This window comes from Ictidomys tridecemlineatus, chromosome 7 (assembly GCF_052094955.1).
Source record: "Ictidomys tridecemlineatus isolate mIctTri1 chromosome 7, mIctTri1.hap1, whole genome shotgun sequence".
Lineage (NCBI taxonomy): Eukaryota > Metazoa > Chordata > Mammalia > Rodentia > Sciuridae > Ictidomys > Ictidomys tridecemlineatus.
In genome coordinates, this window is record NC_135483.1 from 112,543,340 (window position 1) to 112,567,342 (window position 24,003).

The following is a 24,003-nucleotide window of genomic DNA, read 5'->3' on the forward strand; positions in this document are numbered from 1 at the left end:
CAGGCAAAAGACAAAAACTAACTTAGACAAATTTGCTTAGAATTCTGAATGTTGTCTTTGAAGGATTAAATCAGTAAATTAAAGAAAAAAACCCAGAATTATAAAATATTAAAATTTATCCTTCTTTATATTCCTTGGATAATTTACACAGCCTAAGATATTTTAATAATTAAACTTATTGCATATTTTTAAAATCTTTCTTCTAATTTCAGATATAAATTTAATAAAGTAGGCAAACACTAAATCTAGGTATGCCAATTAAATATTCACTAGGGGAAAAATTTGTGAAAACTCTGATTAGAGCTGATAAATTTTCATCAGGATGGTGTATTTAAGAAAATTAGCATTTTATAATTTATTACTAAAATAGTATTTATAACTGAAATGTTTCTATAGAAAAGACAAAAAAAAAGAAATAATAAAAACCTATCCTGAGAAAATAGTGCCATTCCTGAGTGTACAGGTGGAGGAAAAATGTTACTATCAGAAATCTAAATTATCAAATATTTGATCTCAGTGAGCAGCATCTGAAGTGAGATTTAAAAAGAATCAGCACTTAGATTTTTGAGAGACTGCTGTTGCAAAATGTATATGAACAATGATAGTATCAGTAATTTTAGAAATAGTCAAATATCAACCCGTAAGACTATAGTGACAATGTTTTTTTTTTTCCAATATCAGAGAAAACTGTTTAAATATCCATGAATTTTACTTAGAATCAATGTTCTGGTTTGAGTGTCTATTTTTAAACCAGACTAGTTATAAACAGCTTTAGCAAGTAACTATTTATAAAGTGATAGAGAGTAATTTGAGACTTGTGAGCAAGTTGAGTTGCAGATGACAGCTAAATATGGATGATCAGATGAAGCAGTAAGTGAGTAAGCATATGATGGCCTTAAAGGAAACAGCAGGAAGTATGCAGATGTAGGCACTACCTCTGTGACCACAGACAAAGCACTGTCCCAGTAAGGCCCTGAATTCTCCATCAGAACACTGAGTCTGTGTTAAGGTTCAATAAATTTTAATGTAATACATTTATTGGTATCCTCTATGTTAATAATGTTTACTGTGTGAGCATTTTCCATGACCCTTGAGTGCTGAAAACGCAATCCTCAGGGCTAACATGGTTGACAAAAATCAAGATCAAGGGCATTTTCATTAACCAATACAATTAACTATTTTTTTTTTTTTTTAAAAAAGGTAATTCAGAGCAAAAAGTAATAACACATTTTTAGAAACTGGGAAGTTTTTCATAAAAAAATGGCAGGCAGGGTACTCTGAATAGAAGGTAATCATGGAAAAGATCATCTCAGAGGGGTGCATCATGAAAAAAGTTACTGTCATCATCTTTTAGCCTGAGTGGAAAGAAACATAAAGCCCAACTACACCATCCCTGTCTGCCCAATTTTTCTTCTTTCTGTCTTACCATTGTCTTTAGCTCTCCCTCTCTTTCTCCCTTCCTTCTGGCCATCTTTCTTTCCCTGTCTCTTTCGTTACTATCCTTTTTCTTTTTCTTCTCCCTCTAATTCTCACTTTCTTCCTTCTTTCAAATCAAAATGCTTATGTACTTCTATGTGTCTTCTCTCAAGTTTTCCTCCAGTCCTGTACCTTGCAAACAGACAATAGGAGCAAAAATGATAGACGGATGGCTAGACACATAAGATGTCATTCATTACTGGTTACACATTTTTTTGTGTGTTTCTGCCATTATGCTGATTCATTCCTATCAATTCAATTTTAAGGACTGATGGCCCTCAGTCTATATTAGTATAGACTCTTTCAATTTTCAAAACAGAATTCAAATTAGTCACTAAATTGAAAATCAGATTTTCATTAAAATTTAGACACTTGAATTTTGAACTAATCTTCCAGTGCTATTCTAAAACAAGTCACTTTCTATTCTCAGTGTGTCCCAGACTAAAGTTGTATGTGATCCTATGAGGCAACCTAGGATAGATGGATTTTTTTTTTTAAGGGTAATTTTTCAATATAAAATTGAGCACTTATATTGTAATAAAAATCTACTGGATATCTCTGGCATTCCCTTTTTACTTAATTTTGCTATTTTTATTGTTATTTCATGTGTTGGAAAAGTTAATAAATTTTAAAATATATATTTTTATCAAATCAGATTTATAATGCTTATAATTTTACATTAATGAGAATTAAATTGAACAAAGTATTTTACAGATTTATTCTACCTGCTATATTCTCTATTTGATGGGTTACATAACCACAGGGTACATTATAAATCATTCTTCTTTCTGTGCGTGGGGTTTTTTATTTTTTATTTTTTTAAACTATGGGATTCAGAAGCCCTAATTTTAAGACACAGGAATTTTAAATTCTGCTGAAGAGAGCATACTGGCTCATAATCTCTCTTGCCATTCTTACCAATAATCAGGTTAGATAGAAAATGAGAAAATATTTCTAGCAGAATATTAACTACCAAAAAGGTTCTTCTTCTTTTTTTTTTTTTTTTTGCTTGATAGGCTAATAATACTAATTAATGGTGCTAACATCTTTAATTGTTAAACATGAAGGATATGATATTGATATTAATGATAATATAGGAAAAATATTTCTTCTCTTCAAAGCATTTAAAGATTTTTTTGCGGGGGCCATCATTCTTTATTGGTGCTTTTAGATCCAGGAGTGTGTACTTTTTTTTTTAATTTATTTTTTAAATACATGACAATAGTGGAATGCATTACACTCATTATTACCTATATGCAGCATTTAAAGATTTTTTTACTCAAGGGATCTTATTCAAAACATGTCAGTTAATATTTTAAATTTTTCTTTGTCTTTTTGTTTTGTTTTGTTTTGTTTCTTTTTGTGGAACTTGGGATTTAACCTAGAGCCTCCCCATGCCGGACAAGCATTCTGAACTATAAACCCAGCTCTTTCATTTATTTGCGACACAGTCTCACTAACTTTCTAAGACTAGCCCTGAATTTGTGATCCTCCTGCCTCAGCCTCTCAAGTAACTGGGATTATAGGTGTGTAATGGCTAAATCACTACCTTTAAAAAAAATCACTCTTCAATTTATATTTGATGTTTTTCTTTTTGTACCAGGTGTTGAACCCAAGGATGTTTAACTATTAAGCTACATCCCAAACCTCCCCTCTTTTTAAATTTTGAGACAAGTCCTTGCTAAGTTGCTTAGGACCTCACTAAACTGCTGAGGCTAGATTTGAACTTGTGATCCTCCTGTCTCAGCCTCCCTAGCTGCTGATATTATAGGCATGTGCCGCCATGCCCAGCTATGTTTGTTTTTAAGAATGGTAATAGTAGAGGAATTTAACTAGAAACAATTTATTTGGTTGAAAGTAAGCTTCCAGTAAATATTTTTATTTGATTTTATGTGTTGGTCTGGGCATGTTTTATGTACTATATTGTTTTCAAATACCCAATTTTGTTTGTAGATAATTATTCATGAATTCATGCAGTTTGCTTAATGCCAAGTACAGCAGAATCATAATGGATGTTTCTACAATGAAAAGCTTTGCATTATTTTTTAGTGTGTATGGGGAGCTTCTAAAGGAGCACTTGCCAATTTATTTCAAAGCCAGTTCTTTAGAAGGTTACTGGTACTTGTGTAACAGGTTATTTTCAGCCTTTAATCAAGTGGTCTTAGGACTGCCCTTTCATTGTCTTTGTATTAATTTGTATATACTTCTTTCTGAGTTGGATAGAAAGAGATCAAACCTGTCTTTGCTGTTAATATGACACAAAGGTAGAAGATGAAATGATCTTGGCATTAGCAAGGGATAACATGCTGCTCTGAGGGTATTGTGATATCAGAGTTGTCTCTAGATCAAGTGAAGCTGCATAAAAACAAATGGCTGCTGTCATGCCTGCATGAGTGATTAAGCATCTTTAAAGATGGTTTCCAGTGATGTTTAGTGAAATTGCTAAACATAATTACTAAAATTCCAAATGCAAGATATGTGAGATAGAGGTGATAGTTAACTTTACAAATATACTATTGGAATTTGCTGTTGGAATTTGAAACTTAATTGCATAAAACATACTGGTATACTTCTGCAATTATGAAACAAAGTCCACTTTGATCCTTCATGGATCCGTTTGACTATACTACTCTAAGTTGTAGTTTTGTCTCTCTCAATGTAAAAAGGTATTTTAGTTGATTTTCTATTTATCAAATAGAATGTAAAAGACAGGTCTTCACAGAAACCTTATACTGACATATCCTAAATACCTAGATTAATGTATGATTCAAGTGTTTAAAATATATCAATTGAATAAATTAGTTTTAATAATAAAAATGTGTAGTTTGACTAACATATGGCTTACTGTTTCAAAAGATCTATCTCATTTTTGAATAAATTCCATTTTTATATTATCACATTTGCCCAAAATGTTTTCCTCTTATTATTTTTACATTTCATTTAAATGAAGGCATGCTGTTATAGGAAATATCCATTTTCAGTAATTTTAGTTTTACTGTTGGATCAAAATTGTCTTCAACCATATTTTTAAAACTCTGTCACTTTCTTCTAAGAAATCTAGAGTAAAAGAATAACTACAATAATCACATTATCTTCCCCTTAGCTAACCATTCTTTACCACTATCAAATGAAAAAAAATAATTTGTCCATTTCCTTCATACACATAAATTTAAACCTAATTCTGTTTTTTGACTACTCAAACTGAAATCACAAGCATGGACCTTAGATCTAAATGAGCTGGAAAGGAAAGATGGCCCACAATTTGCCCTGCTCTTTGAATTGGATGGGATCTTTTCAGTAAACAAAACAAAACAAAACTGTGTTTACATACATTCAAATATCTAAATTCCACATGCTGGGTACACTTGCAAGATTGATGAGGTATGCAAAACAATTTGACCATTTTATGTTCTAACCAAGCAGACAATCAAAAAGGTGAATAATATGACACAGTGTGGTCGAAAAAACAAACCAAAAAAAAAAAAAAGAGCTGAGATTCTAGCTGAGATTCAAAGAGGAGCTAAGACAAAATGGGGATTAGAAAGGCTGAGCTGGCATGGAGGCTCTCATGTGTCAATCAACTGAGGTACTAGGGGTGCATTTGGGAGGCAATACACAGATTTTCAACAATAGGAGAAACCAGGCATAGAAGAATGTGTAGCAGCAATCCAAGTGAGAGTGATAATTACCTGAAGGGTTTCTTGTTCACCAAGACAAAAGAATTTGGGGATACTAAGTAGACAGGGCTTCAAATATCTTGCTACTCCAACTGTGATTTAAACACTGAAGAAATGTTTAGCTTTTTTATGCTTTAAACCATCTCTAGATTACTTTATTATTATCATTGTTATTGGTTCTATTTAGTTATATGTGACAGTAGAATCCACTGGTAGTTTCAATTTCCATATCAGGATTCCTCAGGAGAATAGGAAAGCTCAGTTGAAATTTATCTTCATACTAATAAGAGCAACTGCAAATGTTCTATTGTGTGTTCTTAGTAATTTTCAAAAATCTTTGGTCTCTTCTACTTGGCCCTGCCATAGACATAAGCAGCCCAAGATTAAACATTTTATTACTACCTCTTTTTAATAGAGTGGATAATTAAAAGACCAGATTGAGCCAATGTGCCACTTGAGCTTTGAATGTTTTGATAGTGACCCTATCAAAGAAGCAATAGGATGGGAAAAATATCAAATGGCAGAACAATTTGCCTTTAGAAGCATAATTTTTGAGTCAGATCCACAAGGCTACAGATTGTGGCTCACATGTTCTCTAGTGTGAAAGATTAGGAAAACCACTTAATCTCATTTTTTTTTGGTACTTTCAAAGTTATATTAGTAACATTAATCTCAAAGGGTTATTTGAGTATTTGTTGAAATACTACACATTCATAGGCAAAATATTAGAGCATGGTATGTATCCCTGCAATACATTGATAGTTCAGTATATGTTAATTGACTTGCTGTTCTACCCCCAGGAAAGTCAAATAAGAGAGAAAAGATAAATTCCAAAAGTGTTCCCTTCTGTGCTTTTTTCCCTTCATCATTTCTCCTTTTCATTTAACTATCTTCTTTTTCTGGACTCAGACATCTCTTCCTTTAAGAAATCCCCCCTTTAGGCTGAAATTCATATTCTTCCTGTAGGTTTTTGTAACCTCCATATTTCACTAAACTGTCTTGTAATAACCTGTTTCCTTTTCTGAGACACACAATACACTGAAAGTTCTTCGAGAATAGGAAATGTTTCTAACATGACTATGTCTTAATACCTAACATAAAGACAGACTCTCGATAAACATTGGAGATGTACACTGACCAACTGACTGACAGAACAAAGCTATCTAAGAAGACAAAGAGATAAATGCCAAAAATAATCCCACTATGTCAGCAAATACAGTAGTCCCATATCAACAATGCTTAACTCTTTCTAACTTACTTGACAGATGGTGGTTCTAATATCAATTACAGCACATTATATCTTTGGATTTTTGTCAGGTACTGCTAACTTTATAAACTAGAGATGTTTTTTAATGTCTATACTTAACTGGAACCAGTGGGAGTAAGCCATACAGGTGCATTTCTAATAAGTTGAGTTCTAATTGAAATTATAATGGTTCCCAAGCGCATTAGTAGAGGACTTCAAAACTCTCAATGAGAGGATGAGCAGATTGTTATTTAATTTGACTATCTTGTTCTTAGACACAGATTGAGTTGGTTCTAATGGGCACTTTTGCCCTAAGGTTATTATCATTTAATTACAAATAACCTCAGATATTGTTGACCTCACACTTAACACCTTGGTTTAAATGCAAACTGCTATGCTTTTTTATTTGTTTTCACTTACCTAGAAAACCTTGCTTCAGAATAGTGTGAAATGTAGCTATATTTGTTCCTGAACAACTTGCTTAAAAAATATTTAATTTCAGTTTTGCCATTATTTATCTCTGTCTCTCCTTCCTGGGATGCTGCTGTTAAAATTAATTTGCATTTCAGACTTCAGGATTTTATATTGCTATTAGAGTTGTAAAATGTTTTTACTCAGCACAACTAAGAACTGATGTTTTACCTCCCACTAATGGACCTTTAATTAGGCACTGTAATGAACCATTCTGTCATTCCTTCATTTATAGAGAAAAGATTTTGTATATGCTAGATACAATTTTGACAGAACATCAGGTTCATTGAACCTTGCCGACTCACATCTAATAGATCCTAAATTTATTACTCTGTTGGATTTGTCATTTTAATGACACTGTCCACAGACTTATTATGCTGCCAAAGAAGAGCATCTCACATACTTGCAGGAATATTTGTTGACATCCTGATCAACAACTCCTGGGGTCTCATTCTGAATATAATATTACAACTTCAGAACCTTGAGCAAGTTATTTAACCTCTGTCTAAGAATTAATTGGTTAATTTTAATAAATGCTTTGCATTCAAAGTGGGAAGTGCTCTGACTGCTAATAGTGATAATAAAATTATAATGTAGTCCTTTATAAAGCATCAGGCTACCTCAGATTGTGATTCTATTATGTTGCTAATTAAAATATAAATTGATGGAATTTATTCTTTGAAAATTACAAATTTCTATAGTGACAACTATATAATATTTTTAAGTCAGTTCAAAGAGCATCAAGAACACTGATGGTTCAATTTAAAAAGAACAAAACTTATTAACAATGTGGGGGAAAAAAACCCCTGATGTTCGATTATAACACATCAATTTGGAAATAAGAGACAAAAGGAGCAAACATGAACTCAAGATTAACCACACATGCATTCCAGACGGCAGTTTTTGTACATTGAATTGGTTGTTCTTTCATCAACTCTTCTTCAAGCCACTTTCATTTATTTATTGATCTGTATGATTATTTGTTCATTTATTTATTTGACAAGTTACTGGTTTCAAAGAGTCCCAAACAGGAGGAATGTACAGAGTTAAGGAAAATGCAAGGTAATAGTAATCAGTCAGAAGAAAGACAAAGTAATAGAATTCAGAGGGAAAAATCTTGATCCTCACTGACAGAGGACATGGGACAATTTCAAAAAGGAAATGTGGTTCAAGCTGAATAGAGTCACAGTGTCAGGGAAGTTGGCATTGTTATAGAAAATGGTGATCAGTGTGGTCTTACTAGAATGAAGAATTATTGCAAACTTAGGATGGAGAGTAATGAGGATCTTCATTACATGGCACAATAGTTGCTTTTGACCTTGACATGCACGAAAATCATTTGTAGTGTGAAAATGTAAAGCAGAGATTAACAACATTTTCAAATCGACTGCTGATGAACAGTAAGTTGGACAGGCAAGATGAAAAGTTACATATGGCTTACACAAGGGCATTTATATATGTCAAGAAGAGGCTGGTCTCATATTAAAAAAAAACTCTTGGAAAGGAAATAGCAATTTAAAATTAAGTCTATTTTTGTATTGCAGCAGAAGTGGCCCCACTCAAATAGAAGAGGCAAGATATTTTGTATTACTCTTCATTCCCAAACAAGCCAGTGTGTGTAGTTGAATTCTGTACCTATCCATGTACTTCCTACAATGACCAGAGATCATAGGCATACATTTTATCCATGATGAAAAATTGTTTTACATCTTGATCACATGTATGATGATCTTTCTACATTTGGGGTCTCATAATTACTTCATTTCCTTCTATTAGTTCTATGAATTCATTTATCCTACCAATGAATTAGGTGTTGTATTTATTCTCTTCTGTAAATGTAAATAAGCTGGAAAATGATTTTATTATGGGTAAAGTGTAAATATATACTGAGGACAAATGAGGAAATATAGAGACCAGTTAGTAAAAACTCAGACAAGAAATACTTGTACCTTGGATGCGGATATTGAGGGTGAAGGTAGTGAGAGGTATTTCGATTCTGGGAAAGAAGAACCAAGAAGTATTTATTTATTTATTTATTTTTCCTGAACAACAATTATTTCCCTAAATCCCTTTAAAAAGAGGAAATGCTGATAGAAGAAAATTTGGGTGAGAAAATCAAGTTAATTTAGAACTAAATCATGTGATTACATGAACAAAATTAGGTAGGAAATCTAAAACTCAGGAGACAGGTTTATCCAGAGTTACAAATTTGGAATCATTATTTGGATGATAATAAATATAATGGAATTTGGTAAAATCATCTGTGTAGTGGGTATGAACTTTGTTTGCATATCTGAAACACCTTGGAAGTTTTCAATAATAGAAAGAATGTGATGCAGGCAAGCAGAATTGCAAACCTTTTTAGATGATATCTGGGAAACTATATTTTTAAAAAATCATTGGGGTCATTCTAAAATATGCAGGATTTCCAGGAATTATTGATTTTAGGAGTGAGTGCTATAAAGAAGAAAGAGATCAGAAGACAGAGTTGCCATCATTGCAAAGTTTTAAATTGGAGCCAAAAATTTTATCTTCAGGGAGATGAGAAAGAACAGGCAAAGAACATTGAGAAGAAACAAATGATAAAGTGAAATGAAAAAATAAAGAAGATATCATATTCATAAAGAGAAGTGAAGAAGATACTTTAAGAAAGAGGGAGTGATTAATTCCTGAAAGCAGTTATGCAATAGGAATTGAGAAAGAATCCTTAGAGAGCAACAAAGAGGATGTAAGCAAAATCCATCAAAAGATGTTTCAGCAGAACAATAAAGACCAAAGCTGGACAGAAGTAGAGTCAAAGGAAAAACATTAATAGAGGAATTGTAGAGAATAATGGTGCATTAAATTAATGCTACCATTAAATAAAAGATTGAAAAAGAGATGAATAAAATTAGATTGTAAATAGAAAAATATATGGGAATAAGGAAGGCTTTTGTAGAAATAAATATGGAAACGGAATACAATTGCAGGAAATACATCCATAAGGAGCTGAATGATCAGCAGGAATGGAGAATACAGGACTAAATTCAGCACAAGGCTTCTGGTAATAAAAAGAACGGCAGGCATGTAAACACAGGATAAAGCAGACTGGTGAATAGAATGGCAGGATCCTGTGGCCACTCTCTTCAGATGGTTTCTGCTTGTTATCAATGAGATAGAAAGCAATTATCTCAGCTAAACACAAACTGGGGAGACTATCATAAATTTGAGGAGAACAGAGAAGGTATCATGTAGACAGCTAGGATAGAGGATTGATGGATTATGAAATATGGTAAAAGCTATAGTGAGTTTCCATCTGAGATTATTAATAAAAGTTTACGTGCAATCAGCAGGCTTGATTATATGTTATATGTTTTTATATATTATATGTTATATATTATATGTTTTATTATATATTATATGTTTTCCTGCAATTGCTTTCATCTGTGGAGTGCAAATTCAGGAGAGACCAAACACTGAGAGTAATAACCATGGTTCCCCCTCAACCCTTCAACCCACCCCCAGGAAAATGCAGTAGGGGAGAAGAGGGACCAAGTGAGTTGAGAATGTATACAAGGCAATGATTATAATAATGCACCATGAAAACTAAGCTGGGGAGGAATAATAATAAAATATTTAAAAGAAGAGTGAGACACAAGGTAAATAATTATTAGGGTTTGAGGAATACAACCTGAAAAAGTGAGGGTGGCCACAATGAAGATATTGGAGGGAGCAGAGATGCAGGCAATGGAGATGAACTAATGAAAACATAAAGCTATGCTGCCAAACAGGGTCCCGGAGGGTGCTTCTACTTACAGTACTGACATCTGTCTCCAGTGTACTCAGCCCGGCAGTGACAGAAAGGCTGGTTCCCAGCAGTCACAGTGCAGGTCCCTCCATTTTGGCAGAAATCTTCACAGACTGTCTTACCACAGTTTGGTCCGGTGAACCCCAGCGCACAGATGCAGGTGGGTCTCCCTTGTGGAAAAACAATGAATAATCAACAGCATATTAATAGACTAAAGTGGTTTATATCGATGGAGTTGTAACTGGATAAGAAAGGGGAAGTCAAGTTCCTGGTGGGTGTCTGTCCACGATTTGTCCTGAGACTTTATACAGTAACACAACCTCTTTAGAGGAATTGTAGAGAGTAATGCACCATTAATTTAGTTCATAGTTTACCCATATGTCCAAGGAAGCTTATGTTAGATCATTTATGGATAATTATACTTGCACATACATTTTGAATCCTTAATTGCTTATATCATTCCTGTGATTTCCTTTCATGACTATTTTGCTTTTCAATTATTTTCAGTCTACCCATATGTAGTAATACAGATTATATTTCAATTAGAATATAAAATATAGATAATCATATTTCCTAGTTTTTAATCATTAGCTAACAACCAGTGCCTATTTTACATAAGGACTTATCCTATACTCACTATAAGTAAATATTTTTACAACTTTAAAGTAGGCAAGTCATGCATAATGATTGGATTTATCAACATTAGTTATTTATTATTTATTTGATTTAAATATACATGCTCTGAGGAAAAGACTAACATTAAACAGAGACGAGTGGGGTGGGAGAAAGGGAGAGAGAAGGGAAACTGTATGGAAATGGAAGGAGACCCTCATTGTTGCACAAAATTACATATAAGAGTTTGTGAGGGGAAAGGGGGAAAAAAAACAAGGGAGAGAATCAAACAACAGCAGATGGGGTAGAGAGGGAAAATGAGAGGGAAGGGGAGCGTGGATCGTAGGGGATAGGAAAGGTAGCAAAATACAACAGTCATTAATATGGTATTATGGAAAAATGTGGATGTGTAACCTATGTGATTCTGCAACTTGTATTTGGGGTAAAAAAATGGGAGTTCATAACCCACTCGAATCAAATGTATGGAAGATGATATGTCATGAGCTTTGTAATGTTTTGAACAACCAATAAAAAAAAAAGAATTACTATAAGTGGAAGAAAACTGCACATAGGTCAGATCAGACTCCACTCCATTGACAATGGGCCTGAGAAAGCAATCACCTTAAGAAATGTTGTAACAATTCCATATGTGTAGGTCAAAAAAGTTAGGAACACGTGGGCCTAAATTCCTTCCCACAAACTCAAAATTATATCGCCACTTAAAGGTTCTAAGATGGACTGCACCAAATAAACCTATATTACTTTAAGCCAGAGTTTTCAAATTTATTTGAATACAATACACTTTCCTGCCTTTCTGTTAACACCCTGAGCAACAAGTTTCACTATACACCAGTTTGTGAACTGCAGATAAACACTTTTTTCTTTCTTCTTCTTTTCTTAAATTTACTGATTTTTCCAATATTTGGATTTTCATTTTTATCCTCATAAGTTTATTTCAATAGAGACCCTAATGATCACACTTATTTTTTAAATGTTAAGAGTTCTTAGGGGATGCCTGTAACAGGAATGAACATGGAAGCAGAGGCTGAAGAAGATCATTCAGGGCAGTGGAAAATCCCAGAGAGCATAGGCGCCGGGTAGAAAATTAGGTGACAGCTGAAGTAATTTCTGGACTCAAAAAAAGGGAAAGACTGGGGCTGGGATTGTGGCTCAGAGGTAGAGTGCTCGCCTAGCTCGAATGGGATCCGGGCTCAATTCTCAGAACCACATAAAAATAAAGACATTGTGTTATGTCCATCTATACCTAAAAATAAATAAATAAATATTTTTTTAAAAAGTGAAAGACAAAGGTGTGTGACTTGGGGGACAGGGACTCTGGTATTATTTTCTAACTTAGGTTAAGGGACTCAGAAGAAAAGTACTTCGCAATACCACCTAGATCCACTTTCTACATTATCAGAGTAGAAGGCCACAGGTACATTGTGATTTGAGAAACAATCTAGAGTAGCCACATAATCAAAAATGTTGAATACTCTAAAAAATAAATAAATAAATAAATATACATGCTCTGTTTAGTACATGAGAACTAAGTATTATTTTCCATAATTTTTATATTTACTCACGAGGAGGGACTGCTATTTATAGTCAGGGAATAAGAAGATAATTTAGAAGTTTAATGCAAATAGCACAAATAAAAATTTGATGAATCATATTTGAATATTTTTATTTGTTATGTGAGAATTAACAGCAGAGTGAAAGTGAGCAATCCTTTAAAATGTTTGGAATACAAGTGGTTAACTGTTCTATTAAGAATGTCTCTAACATCCAGCTGGTTAAAGACTGAGTAGAAAATAGAATGCAGAACTAGCTCTGTAGAAGAGACAGAAAACATTGGTAGGAATAAAGAATGACCATTAGAGTTTGCCAAAGAGTAAAGAAAAAACATAACAGATAATGAAGAAATTCTGGTGTAGTTTCCATTTAAATAGAGCTCAGACAAAGCCACTCAGTTAACAAGCATTAGAGATTATACTAGTCATCTCCAATCTTGTCTTTGTAGACCTAGAAGCATAATTAAGGTGGTTAGAGAAATTCACAAATGTCAGGCTTGCCAAGACCTGAAGTAGGAAAAGTCATAATTTGTCTCTATTGCCTTGAATTCTCTATCTAAGGATAAGCCTACATTTTGAGCAGTATTCTTAAGTGAATAAAATACTTGCAAGTAAAATTCACTTGCATTTCCTGGAGAATAAACTGAAACTCTACAATTTACCAATTAATTTCACTTTGAAAGGATTCTACATAATCAAAAATGCTAGAAATTGTTGCTCTAAGTGAACAAAGTAATATGTATTGTACAGTGAGTAGCATTGCTTTAACATTTATGATTTATAAATGTTATTAGTCTGGCAGCAGATAAATGCCTATTAATAGCTTGAGAAAGAAGGGGAATTTTATGTAGGTTAAAAGCTGAGTAATTTCATTATTTCTGTTGCCAAAAGAACTTGCTTACTAAATTTTAGCTACATATTTTCCTTGCGGTGGTACAAGTTTTTCTAGTATTTGTTGACATAGAAACAAAATATACTCTCTGGCACATTACTGTGTGAAAAATAGACACAAACAAGAGAACAAAGGTGGCATTGGGTGAAGAGGTGGATATTTTTGGAACATGGTTACCTAGGAAAATAAGAATGCAGAACAAAAGAATTAATTCCTCTTTTTCCATAAGAGCTCCTGAATGACCTACAGAGAAATAGAGCATGTAAACACTAATACAAATTAACCTGAGCTAAATTTGAACAAACAGTGCACAAAATATAGTAGAAATCCAACTGCATTAGAATGATCATGAAAAGTGGCACAGTGAGGTAGGATGTAAATACTGTAAATTCATGGTTTTCTATATTGATTACTAGTTTTTTGGTTTGGGTTTTTTTGTTTGTTTGTTTGTTTTTAAATCAGGAGTGAAAAAAAAAAGAGTAATGCAATAAAGGTTTGAAAAAAGTAAACAAACTACTGACATATTTTCAAGTTCCTTCACCTGTCACTCAGGGAAATGACACTGTAGGTTTGGTACTTTCATCTAAGCTGTTTTGAAACTAGATAGTCTGACCAGGTTGTCCCTAGCTAGCATATGCCCCATGTCATCCAGATTTCAGCCAAATTATTTTCAAAAGATCTTCATCTGTCTTCCTTTGAAGACAATTTTTTTTTGATAAATAAAAATCTTCACATTAAGGGGAATATTATCTAACTGAAATTGTACCTATACAGGAGATCTTTTGTTTGTTGATGAGAAATGAATCATCTGCTAAAGAATTGTATAATATGCTCCTTCTGACATTTTCAAGACTCTTTCTGGGTGTACCCTAACAAGTTGCACTGAAATAATTTCCAAATATTATTGTTATTATTGTATTTTTTAGGTAGCAGAACTTGATTTTGATATTTGAAAAGGAAATAGCAATGGTAGGATGATTAAATCAAAGATTTATAGCAGTGATGTATCTGGCAAGTTGGGGAGGTGGCAGTCTACAAGGAGAGCCTAATCAGAAAAAGTGTCAATTGACCTAAGGAAGGAGTAGGAGGAACTGTTTCCTGGCACTAAATCAGCCTTGTTTTCTGGCTCTAAATCTGTCTTGTTTCTATAGCATCCTAAGCATGGACATTGAGAGAGTAGCTTCTTTGACTGCCTAGATTCATGGTCTGTCAATGTGGAACCATGAGCAAATATCACCTCTTTGTCACTTAGTATATAAAATGGAGATAATAATAGTACCTACTGCATGGATTTGTTGTGTAGAATCACAAAGAATAAATAATATAATTCATGCAAATCATTTCTAACTGTATTATACACATAGAAAGTACTCAGTTACATTTTAGCTCAGATTATTATTTTTTCCTATTGAATGACATTCATCATTTTTAACCATGACTTATCCTGGTGATTCAATCATACTTACAAAGGCACTGTAATATTTTATGTAAACCATTCTGAAATGTATATTATATTACACAATTTATTTCCATTACTTATTTAGAATAAAATAAAATTGGAATTTATTTTTATGCTGGCATTAGGATAGAGCCACAATTCTCCATCAACTTTACTGACTCCAATACTTTTAAACTTTGAATGATGTGCCTTTTTCTCTTTTTAGCTTCTAAATATGTTCAATTCTACTTTTAAAATAAAGAACACACAACAGAAACAACGAACAAATATAAAAAGAAGACAAACATAATATTTGCTAAATACATGTTTTGTCAAACTGCAAAGTTTGATACATCTCTAAAATTCAAAAGATAATTACATTCCCTACTTCCTATTCCAACAACACATGACAAAGTGAAATACGCATTCCAATCTCTCACTGGGTTTGGAGTATTTATTTTTTAATTTACAAGATAATGTGTCTTGATATACTGCTTCCTCTTGTGTTCTCAGAAGAGAGGCCAGATCTCTTGATATGGATATATGGTTATGAAAACTGATTCGGATTCTCCAGTGTTAAGAAAGGTTTAAGAAATGAGGTGTTGGCTGGGCATGGTGGCCCACACTTGAAATCCCAGTGGCTAAGGAGGCTGAGGCAGGAGATTCTTGAGTTTAAAGCCAGCATCAGCAATTGAGGAGACCCCAAGCAACTTGAGAGGGCCTGTCTCATAAATAAAATGAGGCTCAGTTGTTAGGTGCCTCTGGTACCCACCCCACGCTGCAACAAAAGAGTGATGTGGTTTTGCATTTACTGAATATTTATGTTATATTTAAAATTTACCTCTCTCTCTCCACAGTCAAATATTCTGATTTTTTTCAAAATCACTGTATTCTTTGACTTCCCCATTAATTGTATGATACATACTAACTAGAAGTTCTTTCTCTATTTGGCTTCTAGAACACTAACACTGATACTGCTATCTTTTTCTAACACTGCTTATATTATGATTGTTTTAATGTTTTCTCTTTTCATCTCTCAAAAACATTCTTCCATATGTATTTCTGGTGATATTAACCAATTATATGGCTTCAACAATTATCTATCTGAATGCTATCATTTTAATTCCTGTTTGTATCATCCAGTGTGAGTATCTTTGATAGCTCTGTAGGTACATAACTCTTCCCATGCTCCAAAAGAGAACATTCTTCTTCTCATTAACCCTCATTCTCAGTGACATATATTTTTTTCCCTCTAGTACTATATTTAGTCCATATTCAAAAGTCACACTGGATGTTTCTTTGCAAAATATCTTGCTAAGGCATATATATGCTCCCATGATTAATTTCATGTATAAACTTGACTGGGCTGAGGGATTCCCAAAAAGTGATAAAACATATTTCTGGGTGTGCTTATGGGGATATTTCAGAAATTATCAGCATTGAAATCAGTAGACTGAGTAAAGATGATCCACATTCAACAGGGTTGGTGGGTATCATTTAATTTGCTGAAGGCCTACATAGAAAAATAAATTGGAGGTAGGCAAATTTAAGCTTCATCATCTATTTCTTCCCTTGGACTTTGGAGCTCTTAGTTTTGGGGCTATTTATTTCCCAGACTTTCAACAGAATTCTTTCTTCCCCTCACTCCTTGCTTAGGCCATTAGCATCGAAATAAAAGTATAGCATTGGCTCCTCTAGTTCTCAGGCCATTAGACTATGACTGAATTACACCATGAATTTCCTGATTCTTCAATTTTCAGAGGCTCATATGATTCATCTATACACATATATGCCAATTCTCATAATAAATCTCCTCTTATCTATCTATGAACTACTAGTTCTTTCTCTCTAGATGATCTTCATACATATGCACACCACATGAGAAATTTAATTTCACTTATTTATACTTCTTCTGTTCATAGAGAAATAAAAATTAGATGCATATATGTTTTAAAGTGTTCCAGTAAACAAAATAGTACAAATTGAATTAGTATTAAACTGTAGCAATATAACAGGATAAACAACATTAGCTAATCTTAAATAAGGTGTAACTAAAATCTCTAGTCACCTATAATTAAAATAAATATAGTTAATGAACATACATTGACAAACTTAAATAGTATATTGTTTATTTTAAAAAAGAAAATGTCCCAGAATCTTGTAGTGTTCTTTAAATCTCACATTTTATGTCCCTTCATAACTAAAATCATAGTCTCGGTAAAACATGGCTGATAAGAAAATATTCCAGAGATAATATTTAAGGAAGCAAATAATTTTTTTTATATCATGCAAGGTTGTAAATGAATTACTGTTTGATAATCAAATTGTGTGGCTTTAGACAACTTATATTTCTTCTCTGCATGTTATTGTATAAGGGGTCACCAGCAGTGCCTACCTTCTGTAGGCAAAACATGTGACACATGCCTGCCACATAGTAAGAACCAATAATTGGCAGCTTTCTCATCAGTGGTATTGATGATATTTTTAGACAAGTTACTAGTACTTTAGCTATTTAACCTTATCTGTGTATATGCTTTTGTTAGGAAGCTTCATATGGAATCTCATTGTTTATTTTCCCCCTTTTGAATATTATATGCCCCAAAGAATAAGTAGCCAGTCCACATATATTGTCTCAATGTAACATATTTTTAAATATATAGAAAATAATAGACTCTTTTCTATTATTTGGACAAGTAACTATATGAATATAATAAAGGTTATCACTCATCTCTGTTAAAAAGCATTAAGGTTTTATAGTTTAGTTATAGTGTATCTCTAGATAAATGGCCTGTTTAACTATATGCCACTTTTAGTTCTATAGTCCTAGTCAGCTGCTTCTCTGATGTGGGCAGACAATGTCATCTTGCCAGTTTTCAGTGATAATAGGCAACGTCTTAGAGCACGGACTTTGGAATAACCTAGGCTCTGTTTCTAGTCCTCTTACCCATTCTAGCTCACATCTGAAAGATACCAGAGTCATAAAAATTAAATCATTTACCTAAGAAATTTGTCAGAGATCTTCATATTTATTAAGTATTTAGAATATAGCAATCATTATAATAAAGATAAGAGTAATTAGGTTTATAAAATTTCCAAAATATTATACTATGTTGAATACAGCAATAACTATCAACCTGCTAATAAAATTTTGGAGTGTTCCTACTTAAGTAATGTGTCAATCAATTTAGATACACATTTTTTCAAAAACAATGTTTTCATTTGAATATTATAAAATTGTATTATGATGATATATTTCAGTAACTTTCTGTAATATTAGTGAGTGTCTTTAAAACCTAGATTTATTTGATAAACTGTTTGTAAGCTGATTATAAAATGCTTCTCGTTGGTATGATTTAATCAATGTTGAATAGCTTAAAGTAAGCAAAATGACCTTCCTGCTCAATATTGGCTTTTTTTCAATATGTACATAGTCCTTGAAAATATGTGCTTGATTGCTATTGGAAGCAATTCCATTTAAAGTTCCTGCAAGGTAATGACCACTTATTATTTCTATGAGGTAGATGTATGCTAGGGTCATTATAAATTTACTCTCATTTTTAAGCAAGTTTTCATATTCAGTCACTTGTCCACATGGACCATACCTCTTACCCTGTTTAAACTGGTATTTGTTGAGTCAGTCTGATACTCTTAAGTTTTTGTCCATAGTTATGATATTTGACAATGTTTCCTATATTCAGAATCAATGTTTAGTTCCACTGGTCTGATGAACACATTGAATATATGCAGTAGAAGTATATACGTGACATTTAAACTTCAGAACATGTTTATAAATGTTTACATTTAACATCTTTCTTAAAAATATTATCTAAATGTGACATAATTTTACAACATCTTTAGTATTTGGACAATAGCCACAGCCTCACATATAGTTCCTTTATACAGACAAGAAATAACAAACTGAGAGACAAATCACTACAGCATCATTCAGTTAGTTACAAAATTGCAATCCAAAAGCCTGTCTCCTGTCTTCTTGTCCCCAAGACTACACTCTATAAAAATAATCTGTCTGGACTTCAGACTTAGATTCAAGAGATAAAAGTTCTAAATGTTTTAAAAAATTGCTAGTCTTTTTGATAAGAAGATTTGACATTCTACTTTTCCACTTAATATACTGTTTTTCTGGACTAAAAGTGAGTGCCCATTTATAAATAATTTCAGCAAGTTGACTATAGCTGTCGAGTCGTCTTAAGTATCACAAAGATAACAGAGAACTATTCAACAAAGCCTGACAAAGAAAAGGAAGAATTGTGGGCTTTCTCCGTTTCCCTCCCAGGCAATCCTTAATATATTCTGACATGTTTCAAATTATAGGTCACAATCTATTTATACTTCTGGAAAGTTCATTTTCAACCAGCATTGTGGAAACAACACTGAAGCATTTTTGTCTTTTCTGTGAATATAAGTAAGCTAACTCGAGCCTTCTGACATTAGCTCAGAGAGTCATGAGATTGAATAATTTAGTATCGCTCTCACCATATGGTCCAAAGGAACCAGTAACTGTGAATCATGAAGCTAGCAGCAGAATTAGAGAGAAACTTATTTTCATAGTTTTGTTGTGAAGATTCAAAGAGAGAGAACAGAGATTGTAACCTAGTAAGCAGATATACATACTTTCGTGATCCTGACAGTCATAATTATATTATTTTAATTTCTAATAATTCTTATTGTTATTTTAATTTTCAATAATAAAAGTAATTGAATATTTAGAAAACAGAGATAAAGAAGAGAAGGAACTATTCCTTAGATAAACATTTTATATAAATAGATTTTTTTTGAGAAAAACAATACAACATGAGGATATTATTTTAATTTTGAAATACATATTTTAAAGTTTGAACTTTCATGTGTGTTTTCTATTATGCAAGTAAATATCACAGACCTAGTCAATGATAATGAATAAACATTTATTCATCTCATTATTCTGGAGGCTCAAGGTCAAAGGGCCACATCCAGTGAGTACCTTCTTGCTGGTGGGACACTGTAGTTCTAGGGTGGTACAGGATATCAAATGGCAAGACAGAGCAAACTTGACTTATAATATCTGTTCTCACACTAACTAATCCAATCCTGTGAGACCAACCTTAATCCCATGAGACCTTATCCAGTCTTTGTAGATATAACCCAGTCTCTGGAGAAAGACCTTAATCCCTTTGTGAACACAGTGCACCATGACCTAATCATCTCCCAAAAGCCATACATTTTGACACCACTGCACTGAAGAATAGGAGTCACTGGGGGGACCAACCACATCCAACCCTAGTACTAGGATACAGATTACCAGAAGTGAAACAACAGACTCTTTTTGAGCAACATCAGGAAAACTAAGGGACTGTAACAAAATCTAGATGATTCCTTTCAGTTAGTGCTAGTGGTTGCAATTCCAAATTATGAATGACCATACTACACTAAAATGAATTGTTCATGGTCCTTGAACTGTTGATGTTTGTAGACCAGTGGGGGAAATGAAAATATACTCAACCAACATGGAAGTCTGTATAATAATGGCCATCAATGATTGCCTTTGGTTCTGTCATATGCCCTGCAATTTCTCCAGAATTATATTCTAATCTCATGTTACATGTCACTACCTGGAGGTCCCACAGGCACCTCAGATAAAATCCATTTCATCTTTCCCATGAGAACTCTGCTTTTCCTGTGTTTCCTCTCCTGGTAAATGACACTGACATCCACAGAGACCAAGCAGGAGATCTAGATTCTCTACTGTATGCTTTAAACTCTTAAAGCATACACCCAGCCTTTCACCTTTCTTGTACACACTACTTTTAAAGTTTTTTAGTAATGCTCAACTCCATAATTTCTCTTAATCTCACTGCCTCCACTTACAAGAGGGCTACCTTGTTTCTGCATCATAACCGGCCCTACTTGTTTTCCCTCCCTTTAATCTTATCTCACACTCATTCATTCACCATACTGCAGCTGGTATAATATTTCCAAAGTTCAAATCTAATCGTGTTACTATTTCTGCTTAAGACCTACATTGTCCTCAGGTTAGTGTAGTTGGTGAATGTTTGTTTGATTAATTAACTTACCATATTTTATTTTATCAAACTTTCAGAGTAACTTTCATGTACAGATTTTTTTCCAATTAGGCTCATACTATTTAGCAGTTTCATATATTGTTCTTCTTGTCTTACAGTAAATGTAATCTTTCCTATATTATCAAATATAATTGTGAATGTGTTCATCATTTGTAACATAACGGTCATCTTTTAGACATGCCATATTTCATATATATTTTATATACATTTTAGACATGTCATATTTTACATATTTTAACAGATTTTGAGGATTTATTCAAAATTTTATAATATCACAAATTACACTATTGAATATGCTTACTTCTATATTCTGTGCTGCCTTATTATTATTATTATTATTATTATTATTATTATTATCATCATCATCATCACATGATCCTTGGGGGATACTTCTAAAAGTGACATTATTTACATAAAGAATATCAAAACATTTTAAAGCTCTTACTGAAGTTTTCAAAAATTGCTTGCTACACGTTTAGATTCTTAACATTTTCCTCTGGTACTAATTTAGTAATGCTGGCTCTTTCATGACTGTGGATTCTCCCTCTAGTTACTGCTTCTCAAATTCCTCCTATTATACTTTATTTTTTACTTGAAAGAGTTATATATTCCAATGTCTTTTACTTGTTAATTTATATGCTATTTTTTTTATTTTAACATTGTTGGTTACTCTCTTGAATTTTAAAGAACTGAGTAGAGCTAAATATTGAGCTTTTAGTACTTCCCAAACATAATTAATATTTATGTTAAAGAAGCAAGAACGTCAAGTTTAATTTAAAAGAAAAAACTCACCCTCATTTAAATAAAATATGAAAGAGAGGATAGTTTAAATATGTGGCTATGTATTGATACCCAATTAGGTGATTTTGACTTTACATACTAGGCACCTAGGTGACTTGAGAGGCTTCAGTTCATGTTTCATATAAGTTCCATGATGTTATTGAGTGTCCAAGAGTTATTACTGTAACCTGTCTTTGAGTAAATCTTTCCACTGATTTGGGGCAGTTGTCGGACAGAAAACTCCTGAATGACTAAGAAGGAAACTTCTCCCCATCTACCCACCTCCTATTATAAAGGCCCCTCCCATCATGGAACAAGATTTTATTCCCAACAACAGGGTCCATTTTCATCCTTCTGCTTCATTTCTAGAAATAAACCTTCACTGACAAAGCCCACTGATGTAGAAACAGACCTACACAATGGGCTTCTCCTGTCTTCCTATTATATTCATCACTTAAACTATTGCCTAGCGTACATGATTATACTGTCACCTTTATGGAGTCAGTCCCACTTTTGTGTCTGACTTCCCAAAGTAAGATTTGCCTTTCTCCTCTGCAAAATTCCAAACTTTGGTATTGGAAGTGTTTGGGTTTGTTGTCCCAATTTACAAACACTCTAGTTTCATTCCCCTGAATCAACTATGTCGGTAACCCTGATTCCTCTTATTAAAATCATTAAAAGTCTAAATAGCAGGCATGTAAGAGTAAGGAAAATATCAAACAGGTCAAATATACCTTAGAGGATAAGTATTCATGAAAGTAAAATTAAATGCAAATATAGATGTTAATTGCATAAATGTCTTAATGATATCCATGATACATAAAACATTAATAAATTATTCAATATTTTCAATAATAGAATGATTGAATAATACTATGCTTTACTCTGACTTCCACTGTTTTTCTCATGGCAGTTTTATCTTAAATATATCCTCCTATTAACAGGTCATATAAGCGAATTACATGGACCCTTATTCATATAATAAATGTCAAAATATTTCATTTTTAATACTGTTCTACATTAATATAACTCATATATTCTATTTTTAGTGTTCTTACTCATTCCCACAAGCAAAATTTTAATTATGCCTCTCATATGTGTGCTTTTAATTAACTGATGGCATATTCTTTGTTCAGTTATTATTGTCCTATACAACTGTCATAAACTTATAAATTTTAATTAATGCTGCCCAAACACAACTTATATAGTGTCCACACAGGAATTTGCCAAAAGGCTTAACTGTAAGTAAACCAACAATGAATAAATCCATGAATTAATTGCCCATTGGGATTTTCTTAACAAATTAACATTTGTGTAGACATAATGATGTTCTCTGGTCTGTAATACCAAACAATGTTTTTATAAAACTATATTTTTTTAAAAGTGAAAAGTGCTTTGTAAATGACTTAATTGGATATCACATTATTAATAATTACTGAATTTTGTAAAACAATATATTACATGGCAATATCTCACATTGAATTCCTATGAGAACTCACTAAACACTGGTAATCTGCAATGCAATTTTCCTGAACATATCATCTATGGAACTTAATATCTAAATATTTGAATACATAGATTAAGTTGATATGTTACAGATTTTAAGAATGCAGCAAGGTCTGGACAAATGATTTGAACATAACATTAAACGTGCTATGCCTACATGCAATTCAGGATTCATTAATAAGTCAGCAGATCCAGTGTTTTCTAGAGATTCGATCGTGTGGATTCTTCACAAGTTGAATGGTTAGCCATAGTATGGATCATCAAATGGTTCAGTTGGATTAAATGTTACTAAAGATAATTATAAGTAAATCATCTCACTACAACCCAATGATTTTCATTATCTTAATAAGAAAATTTTGTGACCAATTAAATAATTAAATATCCTAAACAAATCATTTGGCAAGAAATGCTTCTTTCCTAAAGGAAATAATAAGCATATTACTAAAATACAAACTCACACACATTTG

The 24,003-nt window shown here is 32.8% G+C and overlaps 1 protein-coding gene across 4 annotated transcripts in view; it reads right to left on the reverse strand.

Annotated features, from left to right (window-relative positions):
• Positions 1–24,003, reverse strand: part of Lrp1b (LDL receptor related protein 1B) — a 1,779,935-nt gene that overhangs the window by 50,288 nt on the left and 1,705,644 nt on the right. For all 4 annotated transcript variants that reach the window (XM_078017329.1, XM_078017328.1, XM_078017330.1 and 1 more), the window contains exon 84: positions 10,666–10,827. In XM_078017329.1, coding sequence (XP_077873455.1) covers positions 10,666–10,827 — 162 coding nt within the window. The remainder of the gene's footprint in view (positions 1–10,665; positions 10,828–24,003) is intronic.